The sequence below is a fragment of the Cydia amplana genome, chromosome 18 (assembly GCF_948474715.1).
Source record: "Cydia amplana chromosome 18, ilCydAmpl1.1, whole genome shotgun sequence".
Lineage (NCBI taxonomy): Eukaryota > Metazoa > Arthropoda > Insecta > Lepidoptera > Tortricidae > Cydia > Cydia amplana.
This window is the reverse complement of record NC_086086.1, coordinates 593515-609778: the sequence shown is the minus strand read 5'-3', so window position 1 is coordinate 609778 and position 16264 is coordinate 593515. Positions and strand designations below refer to the sequence as shown.

The following is a 16264-nucleotide window of genomic DNA, read 5'->3' as shown; positions in this document are numbered from 1 at the left end:
TCTAAGAGTCCCGCTATGTATTATGTTTCACAGCTTCATTCTTTGCGATTTATTAGTGTTTACGTATTGTAGTAGCATTACCAAGCACTAGCCTTGCACGGTTTGTTGAAAGTTTTTTTTTTTTTTTTAACCTGGCAACAGTCGTTTTCCCCACCACCAATCCAACATGGTGCTGGTGCAGTCCGCCATTCCTCATTCTGTATTTCCGTGCGCAAGCCTTCGCACGTGTCCCAAGTCCGCACAAAATCTTTCAACATGGGCAAGAGGAAGGAAGACCTCCGAGACGACGAGATACGAAGAAAAATACAAAAATTGGAAAATAAATTGGCGAAAAAACCCGCTAGGCGTCGAATTATATACTCATCATCCGATTCTTCTGCAGAATCAGACGGTAAGCTATTATGATGGATTAGTGATGCGAGCAACCAAACCGGGTTGTCTTCGTCACGATGTATGTGATACGTTACTGCTAGCAGGGCAGGTACTGTCACTAATTAAAACCTTTTCATTATTCCAGACGACGCAAATCAAGTTGCGGCACGCAAAGAAATTACAGTGGCCATGGTCCACTGCGAGACCTCGCCAAACTCACCTCGTGTCACGTCACCACGTGCCGTGTCGCCGCCGCCGCCGCGCTCGCCGCAGGACATGCCGTCGCCCCCGGAGCAGCCGACGCCAGCTCAAACTGACACCGAGACCGAAGTACCTAATCCGGAAGAACAACAACTCGACGACGAGATTTTGTCATTACTGGGTGACGCCCCAAAAAGTGACCATCAATTTGGGCCACCTATGCACAAGGACATTGCCAATCGATGGCAAGAGATACTTTTAAAGGGTTTAGACAAAGAGACGAAAGAAAAACTGTTAAAACAGTATGTGATCCCTAAAAACTGTGACATGCTTTTAGCCCCCAAACTAAACCCCGAAGCAAAAGCTGCTTTGTCAGACGGCTCGGTAAAACGTGACTTCTGTATTATGCAAAAGCAAAATCAAGTGGGCGTGGCCCTTGCTGCCCTGGCCTCTCTTACAGAATTTATAATTTCAGGAGAGAATAATAAGCAAAAACTTCTTAAGCCCCTGAGTGACGCATGTCGAATTCTGTGCGATAGCCATCACAGCGAAACAGCGACGAGACGCCACTTCGTCTTAACCGCAACTGATGCTGCTCTTAAAGAAACGTTGGTTGAAACACAGAGAGATCAATTTTTGTTTGGCGAAAACGTGAGCGAGAAATTAAAGGTAGCCAAAAGCATCCAAAAGACCGGGGAGTCATTAAAACAACAACAAAAGTCGGTTTTTAACAAAAATAATTTTATTGCAAACAAGGGTCATTTAAACTTCAAGCCGTATCGCAGGACGGACAACAAGCCAGGCGCCAGCACGGCGCGCACAGCTCGCGCACCTCGCGCACCTCAGCGCTACCAGCCCAGCAGCCACCAGAGCAGCTACTCGTACCGAGATCGCCGGGCGCCGGCGCCGAATCGAGCCCGCTCGCCGCCGCCGAGACGCACCACCCACTATCGGAGATAGACTACGAGGTACGGTACGCTGGTAGACTTCGGTGTTATTATAATGAATGGACTAAAATAACTGATGATCCAGTCATTTTATCTTGGCTTAAGGGTTATTTAATACCCTTTACTTCCACGCCTCATCGCCCCGATACCCCCCGTGTCTACCCTAAAACTGACCAAGAGCATCAGGATTATCTAAATTCAATAAAATCATTACTAGACATCAACGCGATTTCAAAGTGTGATCACGTTGATGACGAATTTATATCCACAGTCTTCCTGGTGCCAAAACCGAATGGCGACAAACGCTTCATATTAAATTTAAAATGTTTAAATAAGTTCGTAGATACAAAACATTTTAAAATGGAGGATTACCGTACCGCCTCTAAATTCATTACCAATTACTGTTACATGGCATGTATAGATTTAAAGGATGCATACTTTTTACTACCCGTTCATGAATCTCATCGAAAGTATTTGCGTTTTGTGTATAACAATATTTTATATGAATTTAATTCCTTACCATTCGGTTTAAGCTCCAGCCCGTATGTGTTTACTAAATTAATGAAACCCGTAATGGAATATTTAAGATCACAAGGTTTGCTCTCAGTCATATACTTGGATGACATTTTTCTGATTGGCACTTCATACTCTGAATGTAAAACTAATGTTAACATAACCAAAAACACTTTAGAACGGCTTGGTTTCTTATTAAACTTCGATAAAAGTTGTTTGGTCCCAAAAATGGAATGCAAATTCCTGGGTTTTGTCTTTGACTCCCAAAACATGATTATGAAACTTCCTGATACTAAAAGAATAAAAATTAAAGGAAAGTTACAGGCATTATTAAATATCCATAGGTGTACACTACGTGACTTTGCAAGATTTCTAGGTATTTTAGTGTCGGCATGTCCAGCAATTCAATATTCGTGGCTTTACACCAAGGAATTTGAGCATTTCAAGTATTCATGTCTATTAAATAATCCTAGTTACGAGCAAAGTGTACGAATACCCACAGCATTAAAAAATGATATGTTTTGGTGGCTCAATAACATAGATCAGGGTTATACTCCTCTATGCGTAGAAGAATATAAATTAGAAATATTTTCAGATGCGTCTACGACTGGCTGGGGTGCCTATTGTGACCATAAAAAAACCTATGGCCATTGGAAAGACGATGAAATTAATTTACACATTAACGAACTAGAAATCAAGGCTGCTTTCTTTGCACTCAAAAGTTTTGCAAGGAACTTAAATGACTGTAGAATTCTTTTACGCATAGATAACGTTACTGCAATTTCCTGCATTAATAGAATGGGCAGCATACAGTTTAGACATTTAAATAAGATTGCCAGAGAAATTTGGGAATGGTGCGAATGTCGTAAAATATTTATTTTTGCATCTTACATTAAGTCGAATGAGAATTATGAAGCAGATTCACTGTCGCGTAAAAAGTTTAACGATATTGAATGGGAATTAAATGATTATGCATTTAACGAAATAACATCAAATTACGGGTACCCAGAGGTTGATTTGTTTGCTAGTCGTCACAACGCTAAATGCCCTATTTATGTAACGTGGAAAAATGATCCCGATGCTTGGGCTATAGATGCATTTACGATCTCTTGGAAAGATAAATATTTTTACGCATTTCCACCATTCGCGTTACTTGCTAAAACAATGCAAAAAATAATAACTGATAAAGCTGAGGGCATAGTAGTTGTACCATATTGGCCGATGCAACCATGGTTTCCGTTATTTAAAAAACTAACTGTTTCTGAATGTATTACTTTCGAACCCAATGCTAAATTATTAATATCTCCTTTCAGGACGAGTCACAACCTATACAAGACCCTCAAATTGGTTGCCGCGAAGCTTTCAGGCAAGCATTACTGAAAAAGTCCCTATCGATTAGATGCATAAAAATAATGTTAGCCTCCCTATCAGATTCTACATATAAACAATATGACGGATGTATTAAAAAGTGGATATCCTATTGTAACAATAAAAGGGTTGATTATACAAATCCATCTGTACCTCAAATTGTTGATTTCTTAACAGAGGTGTTTGATAACGGGGCACAATATGGTACAATTAACAGCTACAAATCTGCTCTGTCGTTAATATTGGGTGAAATTGTTAATCATGAAATAATAAAACGTTTTATGAAAGGTGTTTTTAAGCTCAGACCTTCAAAACCCAGGTACAATGTAACATGGGACCCTAATATTGTCTTAAATTATTTGTCACACAAATGGCCTAATGAAACTCTAAGCTTAGAAATCCTAGGTAAAAAGTCTTTAACTTTATTAGCCTTAGTAACAGCACATCGTGTGCAAACCCTCTCTTTAATAAAACTAAGTAATATCAAGGTCAACGCTCCTGTCGATATAACTATACATATCCCAGATTCTATAAAAACAACAAAGCCAAACTCCTACCAGCCCATTTTACGTTTACCCTATTTTGGCACACGTCCAGAGATTTGTCCAGCAAGGTGTCTTGAAGCGTACATCAATAAAACAACAACACTTCGTAAAGAACACGATTATTTATTTATTAGTCATAGAAGGCCGCATAATAAGTTATCACCACAAACACTCAGTCACTGGATAAAAAACACTCTAAGCTTATCTGGAATAGACACCTCCATATTTAGTGCCCATAGCACGAGGCACGCTGCTACTACTTCGGCTAATAAACTTGGAGTCTCCTTAGATTTAATTAGGAAAACTGCAGGCTGGACTGATTCCTCCTCTGTATTCGCAAAATATTACAACAAAGAGATTATTGTTGATCCCAATCAATTTGCGATGTCTGTTCTGTCGTCGAATAACCTGTAATAATAATTAAGAATAAGAATAAATATGTCATTGATTCTAAAATAACATAAGTACTTGTTACGATGTTAATGGTTTCAATAAATGGAATAAAAAATACATACCTTACTGATTATTATTGTTTTTTAACCCTTTTGTTTCATATTTATTTGTCTCTGAACATCCTACAATACGTAAACACTAATAAATCGCAAAGAATGAAGCTGTGAAACATAATTAAAAATCAAACGAACTTACCAAGTGAAGTTCGATGGTAATTATGTGAACAGCTTCATTCGACGCGATTTATGCATACCCTCCCAAATATAAAAAATCCCTACCCTATAAATATGAAACAAATTGCTGTAAACAAAATGAGGAATGGCGGACTGCACCAGCACCATGTTGGATTGGTGGTGGGGAAAACGACTGTTGCCAGGTTAAAAAAAAAAAAAAAACTTTCAACAAACCGTGCAAGGCTAGTGCTTGGTAATGCTACTACAATACGTAAACACTAATAAATCGCGTCGAATGAAGCTGTTCACATAATTACCATCGAACTTCACTTGGTAAGTTCGTTTGATTTTTAAGAATAATTAGACAATCGAATTTACTGTGACGTATAATTTAGAACATCAACTGTCGATTCTCACGACATCTCTATTTGGAAAATAAATACAGGAGGGCAGATACTTTTTGAGCGTTGTTTCATTCGCTACTATTGAAGCTGACTGTACAAGAAATTTAATATAGTGGGTTAAAGCAAAAAACTATAGGTACTCATCCTTTTCTTTTGGGTGCTAGTACTAGTGTAAGACAAAGATAGTATGATTATCTCTGTCTATGTTTGAAATGAGACAGTCCTTTGACAAACTATAATTATAATATATGTGTCTCGCTGATTATGGCTAAGGATTAAACACCACTGTGTCATTTGATATTTTCATGTTTGCTTCAATCATATCAATAAAAAAACAAGTTAAGTTTTCAAAATCTCAATACCGCTCCATACCTTTCACTCGTCTGCAGCTGAGAGCAAAATCAACGCAAATTTTCTGGTCAATAGCCCAAAATGTTACCTCAAGCACCTTTTCGTCAACCATAAAACACTTTTGTTGGATTCCCTTTGATCTTGATGAATACAAGTTTCCAACGTCGAAATACGTAAAGTATTAGGTTATATTTAGTATTTTCCTGAACCCCTAGTGTAAATTGAAGAATTGATTTTGAACAGCACGCCAAGCGGGACGTTTTGGAAACTCAAAATTCCAACGCAAACGCGTACGTCACGTCGCGCTATCGAATGAAATTTACACTAGGTAGGGGTACTTTTATACGATTTTTTTTTTATGTTTGTGTATATTCTGTCAGTTTGAGTAAGAGGGAGGTGCATTGCGAGCTAGTTTACGCAGTCGCTAGCAAATATGACAGTGTCAAACTTGTGGTAAGGATACTGTTTTCTTGAAACTGTATATTTACAAAGGTTCATGTGTTAAAATGTATTCGGGTATTTTTCAATTGAGGTGTTCGAAAGTTCTTCAGGTAGACCACATTTTCACAGAATCACCTGAAACTCCAGGCCGGTTTAATTTTGCGTAGGTACTTTTAAATAAAGTAACAATTTACTTTTACTTTGAGGATTTTTTGTTTATTTTGTTTGTTTGTTTGAGGATTTTGCTCTTTGATGGAGAATTGACGCGTTTTTGTTGAAAACCATTTAATTTCCAGCGTAATAACAGTTTTCAGTTTATATTTACGTTGGTAATCTTATTGAGAAAAATGATGAAATTGTTAAAGCATTGATCTGTTTGGTCATCATCATCATCATTTCTGATTCCTCAGCTTGTATAAATGACACTATAATGGAAGAGGACTGGCAGAGTACAAAAATAAACTAGTGCATGGTTTTCAGCAATATCTTTATAATACTTAAACAAAAGCATGGTATAAAACAAAGTCGCTTCCCGCTGTCTGTCTGTCCCTATGTATGCTTAGATCTTTAAAACTACGCAACGGATTTTGATGCGCTTTTTTTAAATAAATAGAGTGATTCAAGAGGAAGGTTTATGTATAATTTGTTTACCCGTGCGAAGCCGGGTCGGGTCGCTAGTTATAATATAAATATGACAAATACACATAGACAATATAAAAATATAGAATATACAAAACCTACGTAGACCTCGACAGACATTATGATTCAGTACGGATATGATGGTCGTTCTTGTCTACGTGACAGCGTGATAAAACGGTGTCTGTCACTTTCTTTCCCACCGTGTTAAACAGTGACAGTTATTTTATCACGTGGATAAAAATGGATAAAGCTATCCATAATAGGCTGGCAGGATTCTAGCCCATGAAATCTAAATAGACAATCCCACGGCGAACTATTGGACCGCCGTCACTTTATATCATCTCATTTCCGGTCTGATTCGAACTTTAAGATACGTCAAAAATTTGGCTAAAGATACGACACTGACATAGATCAATGACGTATTTTTGACGCACCTTAGAGTTCGAATCAGGCCGTTCGTCATCAATAAATCCAATGAAATGCAAGCAGCTAAGTATTATGGACATTTGCCTCTCTAGAAACAGGTAGCACATATGAGTTACACGTAAAATCCCGATTCTGTATGCCCTTGAGAGTCAGCAAAAGTTCCCGAAAGTAAATGAAACCTCGCAAAACAACGTTTGTGGACGATTTTATTTTTTAGGATTCCGTATCCAAAGGGTAAAAACGGGACCCTATTACTAAGACTCCGCTGTCCGTCCGTCCGTCCGTCCGTCCGTCTGTCATCAGGCTGTATCTCACGAACCGTGATAGCTAGACAGTTGAAATTTTCACAGATGATGTATTTCTGTTGCCGCTATAACAACAAATACTAAAAACAGAATAAAATAAAGATTTAAGTGGGGCTCCCATACAACAAACGTGATTTTTGACCGAAGTTAAGCAACGTCGTCGGGCGGGGTCAGTACTTGGATGGGTGACCGGTTTTTTGCTTGTTTTTTTTACTTGTTTTGCTATATTTTTTGTTGATGCTGCGGAACCCTCCGTGCGGGAGTCCGGCTCGCACTTGGCCGGTTTTTTAAATATGTTAAAGTTGCACCAATCGCACCAATTACTGCGAGAGATATGCCTAATGAGATTTACATTTCGCAAACATAAACCGGCGTGAAAATTAAAACAGAATTCTTTAAATCCCAATCGAAATTAAATTAACCCTTCTTCAATATTGCCTGCATAATGGCGACACGGGCGGACCGGTCGCCTCGTGTCGAAATGAACCTTTTATTAAACTGTACAGAAATGCCGGTATCTGCTGGTCGTCACGCGCGACTGCGTATCGAGACCGCGACGAACAAAGCAACATGTATACGGGGATTTATTAAAACTGAAATTAATGATAAATGAATTTTGTGTGGGTTGTATTTGGAACTTATTTGAGATTTTATTTGATAGACCGGGTTTTGGTAGAGGAAAATATTTTCATTATCGGTACGACGTAACCTTGAATTTTTTTATTTAGGTTTCGTTAATAATGATGTTTCTTTTGTGCCAGCTATCTATTTCACGTGAATCCTTTTTGTTTCGGCTTTCCTAAAAATCAGTTGCTTTTTGTGGGAATTTTGTCCAAAGCTTTGTTCGAATTAACGCAGTTCGCTCTTCTTACTATTTGTCACCCAGAAAAATTATTTTAGTAACTTTAGGGTCAAAGCTTTCAAAATGAAACTATTAATAGGTATGTCTTATCAGGCCATTTTGTAGTAGATTAAATTTTAAATACCTACATTTCTTTGAAAATGGTATAAAAGCATAAAAATCAACAATGCATGATGAATGGTTAATATTGTAAGATAAATAAATCGTATCATATCATATTTTCATCTAATAGAGCAATCATTTTCCTACAAAATGTTTCATAAATTATCTAACTTCTTCCCTCAGGCGAACTCTACTATAAAATAAGCAGGGAAGAATTAAATGTCAAACCCTCATCCCTTGGCAAATAATAATTATTATAATCTCGATCATATCATATGCCAAGTGAATAACAATCTTCTCCAATCGAGTTAGAGTCTATTTTTGTATAAGCGGAATTGTACAGGCAAATGTAATAATCTAATAATTGTATTTACTCTTCCGCCCGGAGAGTTGTCACAGTTGCGTAATTATTCTACGCTTACAATCGAGGTCGTATCAGCCCTACAGCACAAAGTAAATAAATGTTGTAGTCAGACCCCGACATTCGTAGATTTGTCTGGTCAAACCTCAGGTTGACAAGTGGTCTTAGGCAAAGCCCGAAACTAATAACTTGTTCCAGATTTGACAAGGCACTAGGCCTATTCGAACTTTAGCAATTGTAATTATTTAATTTTATGTTCTTTTAGGATCAAATTTTGATTCCATGCCCAGTGGATGTCACTCATATATTGGTGCAAACAAGAAGCGCTGCGAGTAATGTCAAACTATCCACTGCATTCACATACCATCAGCCAGCCTATTATGGATAGCTTTATCCATCTTTATCCACGTGATAAAATAACTGTCACTGTTTAACACCGTGGGAAAGAAAGTGACGGACACCGTTTTATCACGCTGTCACGTAGACAAGAACGACCATCATATCCGTACAGGTGTGCCTTGGGTCAATTGCCAGTCTGTCGTATAATAATAATAAAAAACTCTCAACCAACATCTTGCGAGACTCTCGCTAGGTGGTTGGATCAAGGGCCAGATGCAGAAGGCGGTGATCTTGGACACGGCGCGGATAGTCCGCCGGTTCCTCTCTCTGCAGCCCTGACCACCGTGCACCGGTAGCTTGTCCCGCTGCCGGCGGCATCCTAGGTTAGGTTTTTTTATAATGTGTTTATATGTATTTTTTTATTGTTTTGTAAGTGTTTTTATATTTTACTTTTATATTTATATTATAAAAACCCAAGCCTAAGAAGGATGATGAATATAAAGAGAATAAAAAACTCTCAAATTCATTTTTAGGGTTCCGTAGCCAAATGGCAAAAAAACGGAACCCTTATAGATTCGTCATGTCTGTCTGTCTGTCTGTCCGTCTGTCCGTCTGTCCGTCTGTCTGTCCGTCCGTATGTCACAGCCACTTTTCCCCGAAACTATAAGAACTATACTGTTGAAACTTGGTAAGTAGATGTATTCTGTGAACCGCATTAAGATTTTCACACAAAAATAGAAAAAAAACAATAAATTTTTGGGGTTCCCCATACTTCGAACTGAAACTCAAAATTTTTTTTTTCATCAAACCCATACGTGTGGGGTATCTATGGATAGGTCTTCAAAAATGATATTGAGGTTTCTAACATCATTTTTTTTTAAACTGAATAGTTTGCGCGAGAGACACTTCCAAAGTGGTAAAATGTGTGTCCCCCCCCCCTGTAACTTCTAAAATAAGAGAATGATAAAACTAAAAAAAATATATGATGTACATTACCATGTAAACTTCCACCGAAAATTGGTTTGAACGAGATCTAGTAAGTAGTTTTTTTTTATACGTCATAAATCGCCTAAATACGGAACCCTTCATGGGCGAGTCCGACTCGCACTTGGCCGCTTTTTTTTTTTGTTATGACTGTGTTATATGTCGCGGCAACACCGAAGGGGCTAGGTGTCCTCAGTAATATCGGAACAATAATGCAGCTACAGTTGCTATCCGAAATTAAAAAGAGCCACTATCTATAGGTAATTAAAGTCCATTTGGGATTACACAAAACATGCGGCCACAATTTTACTGGATCCCTGAAAACAATGAGATTGGTCAAACTCTGAGTAATATGAGTGGATAAACATCGGAATTATAATCCAGGTATTCGAGGGATAACAATCTTAACTTGATTTGTTATAAATATATTAGGATACCTAAGTTTGCACATGACTTGCAGTACAATAAGCTGATTCAAACTTACTATAATGACTCGTAAAATTATTTAAAATATTTTTCTATTTTAAGTTTATCGCCAGGGCTGCCGCCCAGACAGAGCCACCAGTTTTATAATTCAAATGTATTATTTAGCTTCCTCTAATGCGCAAAAAAAGCAAAAGTCCGATGCACCGAGCAGTCAAATTCGTATCATATCAATAATAGTATGTTGAGTTGAGATTTATAAAATTCGATTCGGCCTCCAGTACGCGCAACATGGGTTTTCAATTAACCGAATTGTTTTAACGTGTCTTTACGCATCGCTGAGCTGGATAGATGTGTTTTGGGAACGTATTGTTTGATACAGGGTCTTTATTTTAACATTGAAATATAATAGAAATCAGATAAATTTTGGATTAGCCGCTGGGATTATTCTAAATAATTATTTGGTTGAAGTGAACTCTTCTACGTGCGTATATACCTATTTTTTGTCTTATTGTATATTTAAATTAAAATGATTCTCTTTTGTGTATTAAAATACACCAGACTAAAATAAGGACGTTAAACATAACAACAGTAGTCAAAGTATATGTCCCAGAGTCGGTTCTCTGTCTCATTCTCTCTGCACGGACTTAACAGTGACAGAGTCATTAATCATTATACTCGTAAACAACAAAACTCCCATAATAGTTAAACGAATGATTGGATTCGGCTAGAAACAGGACTAAATTAAATAACTAAATCCAGAAGCATGTCAAAGTGGTTTTCCGGCTATGATTAGATTTCTGCTAAAACTACTGCGCAGTTTTCAAAGTTCACACAAGTTATACCGACGTCAGTGCGTTATACCAGCGAGTTTATGACTAAAGCGCTAAATTCTTCGGTATCTATATAAAATATCTAGCCTAGGATAGGATAGGATAGGATAGGTTAGTCCAAACCGAATATTTAAGTTCAAATACGCCTTTTATTATTAAGGAAACGCTGGTGGCCTAGCGGTAAGAGTGTGCGACTTGCAATCCGGAGGTCGCGGGTTCGAACCCTGGCTCGTACCAATGATTTTTTCGGAACTTATGTACGAAATATCATTTGATAATTATTTACCAGTCGCTTTTCGGTGAAGGAAAACATCGTGAGGAAACCGGACTAATCCCAATACGGCCCTAGTTTACCCTAGTCGCTTTGGTAAAAACTAGTGCCCACGCCAATTACTAGGATTACTTGCCAAGCGGACCCCAGGCTCCCATGAGCCGTGGCAAAATGCCGGGACAACACGAGGAAGATGACGCCTTTTATTATTAACTAGCGACCCGCCCCGGCTTTGCACGGGTTAACAGATTATACATAAACCTTCCACTTGAATCACTCTATCTATGAAAAAAACCGCATCAAAATCCGTTGCGTAGTTTTAAAGATCTAAGCATACATAGGGACAGACAGCGGGAAGCGACTTTGTTTTATACTATGTAGTGAAGTTGCAACCTGCTGAGTAATCATTATTGATACCGTAAGTATACGGTAAGCAATTGATAGACTTTTCTAAAGGTGACGTTTGGGTGGCAACTGCAGCTGCATTACTGTTGCAATGTTGCTGCTGCAGCCTTGACGCGGGGCCGTCACGTGACTGTCAATTACCTAGGAGTGACGGATTGAACGTTCGAATCGTGACAGGAATGCGGCGGCGAACGCCATTCATTTTATGAAGGAAATTTACAGTTGTAGCTGTGTCGAGGCCGCTGCAATAACGCCGCAACAGTAATGCAGCTGCAGTTTCCATCCAAATCTTACCTTTATATCACGGCTGTTCGGCATGTCGGTTGTCACTTAAACAAATCGAATTTACTCCATCTACTATATAATTCAGCGATAACATTGACACCGACTCACACAGACACATGTACCTTAATTATATCAGGCTATGTTAAATCAGGCTTGTCTCTGCTCTAGCACAGGAGTCAATTGCTTTAGCAAACCAGTCTTATGTTATTTAACCCTTTGTAGAGCACACTTAGATATATTATTATACGGCAAATATGACCAGCCTAGGTACGAGTATAACATCATTTCAAACAAACATGAGGAGCATATGAGTGATATGGTGGAAATATTCACTTTCATCGAATAAAGTCTCGGTAGCTCAGTTGACAGCGCGATGGGCTAGGGATTCAGACGCGCGAGTTCGAGTCTCGCTCGCGACAGTGAATTTTTCCACTTTTCTTTTATTTCTAAGTTTTGTGTTATCGTTTGAAGATATTTTATGTTTCTGCTGAATACCAAACTATATTTATTTCACTATTGGATTGATGGGTAGTTTTAACCTCCCAACTATAGTCACAGGTTCAAAAGTAAATTCGTACTTGTTTTTTTTTATGACTATTTTCCAAATTTCTAAACTGGTCTAAAACTGGTCGCATTTGGAATAACAACCCAGTTGCGGCATGTTTACCTCACTGTAATAAATAATGCGTTGTTGCCCTATTTATAAGTAGGTACACAGGAGATCAATTCCAATTAAACAATCTGTTATGGTTTTAAACTGGTTTGATACGACCTTGTGACGATCGTCTTGGTAATTGATGCGCATCTTACGAACGACTCACTTAATTTTGCATGCACCAATCAGCGTGAGCGATCTTCAAGTTCATATCAAAATAAGATCAAAACCTTGACATGTTGTTAAATCTGAAACCGCCTCCTGTTACATAGATTTATAGTAAAATCATATGCCCTCCGTAGGAGCAAGTATGTATTTAAGTAATGTAAGAATATAATAATGTATTTATTTATGTTTTATCTAAACATGTACCATGAAACTGAGAAAAATATACAAAGATATACTAAGAAACTACAGTACCAATTTAAATCTAAAAAGTAAACAGGTCTACCCTATTCATTTCAGTTTCAACGTCCATTGAAATACTTTCGAACGTTGTTGATGTAGAAATCGCATCCGCCGAGCTCCTCAAAGGAAACTCGAGAAGAAGTGAAAGAAGTAATAACAACTATTCAGTGCATTCCTCTGACGTGTTCTTTTTGTACCTTTTAAAGGTACAGATTTTAAAAAAATGTGATTCAAGCCTTGTTTCCTCTTTAAAGTTCTACAAATTTTGTATAAAAAACGCGAAAGATGATGTTACAGGCTGTTCATTTTTGCCGTATAATATCTGTATTCCTTAAAGAGGGTTATGCCAGGATTTTTTTAAGAAAATCAACTTTAGCGTTTTTTTTAAATAAAACGCTTTTAATAATGCAGTAATTATCATTTAAATATAGGTATGTTTAAATGGTAATTACTGCATTATTAAAAGTATTTTATTTTTAATACTAAATAAAGTGATAATATTTGCAATCAATGCATTTATAGGTGACTCAAATATCTGTGCAATTTATTGCATACTTAAGACGACCTCAACGTATGTTATAACATTATGTTCTGTAGAAAATATTATGTTTACGGACCATATTTCTATCGTCGATATAAAAGACTCATTTAAGAATATTATAGTCAAATTTTTTTTTAAAGTTGTCAATGTTGATTTGATTAGATAGCTAAAAGTGTAAAATTGAAAAAAAAAACACTTAATTTAGGTAATAATAATATAATAATTTGAGCCTATATACGTCCCACTGCTGGGCACAGGCCTCCTCTCATGCGCGAGAGGGCTCGGGCTATAGTCCCCACGCTAGCCCAATGCGGATTGGGGACTTCACACACACCTTATAATTTCTTCGCAGATGGATTATGCAGGTTTCCTCACGATGTTTTCCTTCACCGAAAAACTAGTGTTAAATATCAAATGATATTTCGTACATAAGTTCCGAAAAACTCATTGGTACGAGCCGGGGTTTGAACCCGCGACCTCCGGATTGCAAGTCGCACGCTCTTACCTCTAGGCCACCAGCGCTTAGGTTAGCGCTTAATTTAGGTAACCGTACTTAAAACATTTAATCTAAACCCAGAATACATAATAAAAATTAAAAGTGACAAAATAAGATTGAAAATAATCTGTCAAATATTACACGGTTTGCCTAGAAGCCTTGATTACACCTCAACTACAGCAAGCTGGCACTCTGCGTAACCTATTTATCCACTACGCTGTTAACAAGCCTTCCACTCAATTATCAACCCTAAATATAAGTAATAAAGATCACTGTCGACTGCGGACGCATTTACGCAAAGTACTACGCTATTTATTAAAATTGAAATTATAATGTCTGCGTTAAGCGTAGCGGCGTAGCACTACTACGTGTACAGCCTAGCACTAGTACCTGCAATAATATGTTACTCTTCGAAGGCCGCAAAAATATGTGACACGATCTTATGGCTCTACAAATAAGATCGTGTCAGATATTTTTGCGACCTTTGTTGTGTAATATATTATTGCAGGTGACTGTACATTAATGGGAGGGAGGGCGGAAATTGATTAAGTTGACTTCAAAGAAATGAAATTTCAGGATATTCAGTACAAAGGTATGACGAAAATTACTGGAATAGCTACTGCTGTTAAGGTATGAACTTAATATTCGGGGAAATGTGCACGGGCAGTACGGGCACGCATCCTACCTGACTGTGCCAATTAATATATTTAACAGTAAGTTTTGCGACTTGCGTTTTTTTTTAATATGACATAATAATTATATTATTTAATCGAAAAGGTGTCATAAAGTTGAACAAGCTGCAATATTCATTCGTTTTATTATTCAATAAAAAGTTCCATTCGGATTGGTTAAAAATACTTTTTTACTTTGCCTAGGATTTTTTTTTCAATGTTTTGGATATGTTCTGTCAGTGTCAAAAGTGACTTATTCGGTTGAAGAACTGTCACTTTTAACACTGACACATCATACCCATAACAAATCCAGATCAAGTTCATAACCTGTATTTACAATTAGACTAAGCCTCTTGGTAATCTCATTATCACAAGTCCGCAAGTATCAGGTTACATCGTCGTATTCTGTGTATCACTGCGAGTCTCTTACAATATTAATCAAATGTGTTACAGTTAACACGGGTGCCTATTTGTCATTGATGTTTCAGTAATTAAATTTAGTTTCGCTTGTTATACGAAACTAGGGGGACGCTTTGAGACTGATGTCATGGTTTTAATTTATTGCAAAATTTAATACGGTTCTCTGATTTTTGTGTTATTATAATTGTGATTTCAATCTGACTTTTTGTGTTTTTAATTTGCGATTTCAAAACAAATGAAATTCAATCATAGTATTATTATTATTTCGTTCGCTATTGATTTCTAATTCAAATGCCATTTAATGGTGAGCGTGTAGAAGTATTTTTTTTATTTATTAGGCACACAAAACAGATAACATTTATTGCATGAAATAATTATTTTCAGTTAAGTTTTGGTTGGGAATGCCATCCAAAGCATGTATGCGCATCATGAAGTACATTTTTTTTTGTCTTAAGTTACCTATTCTGCGTTTTTTTTGTTTAATGCCTGCACCTACTACTGTTTCTGTTTAGCCTGGTGGTTGACTGGTAGAGAATGCCTTTAGGAATTAAGTCCGCCATTTGTACTTTATTTGTTATATTGTGCAATAAAGTATAAAATAAATAAATAAATAAATATTAGAGCAAAAACTACAACTATACTAAGGCTACTATACAACTAACTTAATTACACAATAAATCAATAAAGCAAGTAACTAAACCACAGAACATATTAAAGAGGTTAGAATGGCTATCGCGCGCAGTTAGTATTGGAACCGGGTGTCGCCGCTCGTTCCTCTCCACATTTACTAACACTCGTGCAACGGTAGTAAAAACTTGTGTGCGTGGTGAATGGATACGCCTCCTTTAGACAGATTTGATGTCTGGCTTCTTAATCTGAACATTATTGTGGCGCTAAAGGCATGTTTACTTCATTTTTGGTCAGCGCGGGCGAGTAGCATGCGAGCGTTTGCTCAAAACCCCGCGGCGACACGTACCCTTCTCGCATCGCCATTCTAACTTGTTCTGTGAACTAAACTTATTCACAATTTCATCAATAAACGCCTTCACATCATCGTACACACATCACTG

At 37.4% G+C, this 16264-nt stretch overlaps 2 protein-coding genes across 2 annotated transcripts in view; one reads left to right on the top strand and one right to left on the bottom strand.

Annotated features, from left to right (window-relative positions):
* The window catches only part of LOC134656254 (acetylcholine receptor subunit alpha-like 1), a 312563-nt gene that overhangs the window by 281076 nt on the left and 15223 nt on the right, over positions 1-16264 (bottom strand). The gene's annotated exons all lie outside the window — the stretch shown is intronic.
* On the top strand, positions 21-3477 carry LOC134656446 (uncharacterized). The gene is made up of 3 exons (XM_063511977.1): positions 21-391; positions 518-1541; positions 3347-3477. The coding sequence occupies exons 1-2, from the start codon at positions 256-258 to the stop codon at positions 1531-1533; spliced, it is 1152 nt and encodes a 383-aa protein (XP_063368047.1). The 5' UTR covers positions 21-255; the 3' UTR covers positions 1534-1541; positions 3347-3477.

Excerpts from the sequence above, each read along its gene's own strand:
- LOC134656446 (XM_063511977.1), top strand. The coding sequence starts at position 256 with ATGGGCAAGAGGAAGGAAGACCTCCGAGACGACGAGATACGAAGAAAA. Across the intron at positions 392-517 it reads TTCTTCTGCAGAATCAGACG|ACGACGCAAATCAAGTTGCG; the intron begins GTAAGCTATTAT and ends TCATTATTCCAG.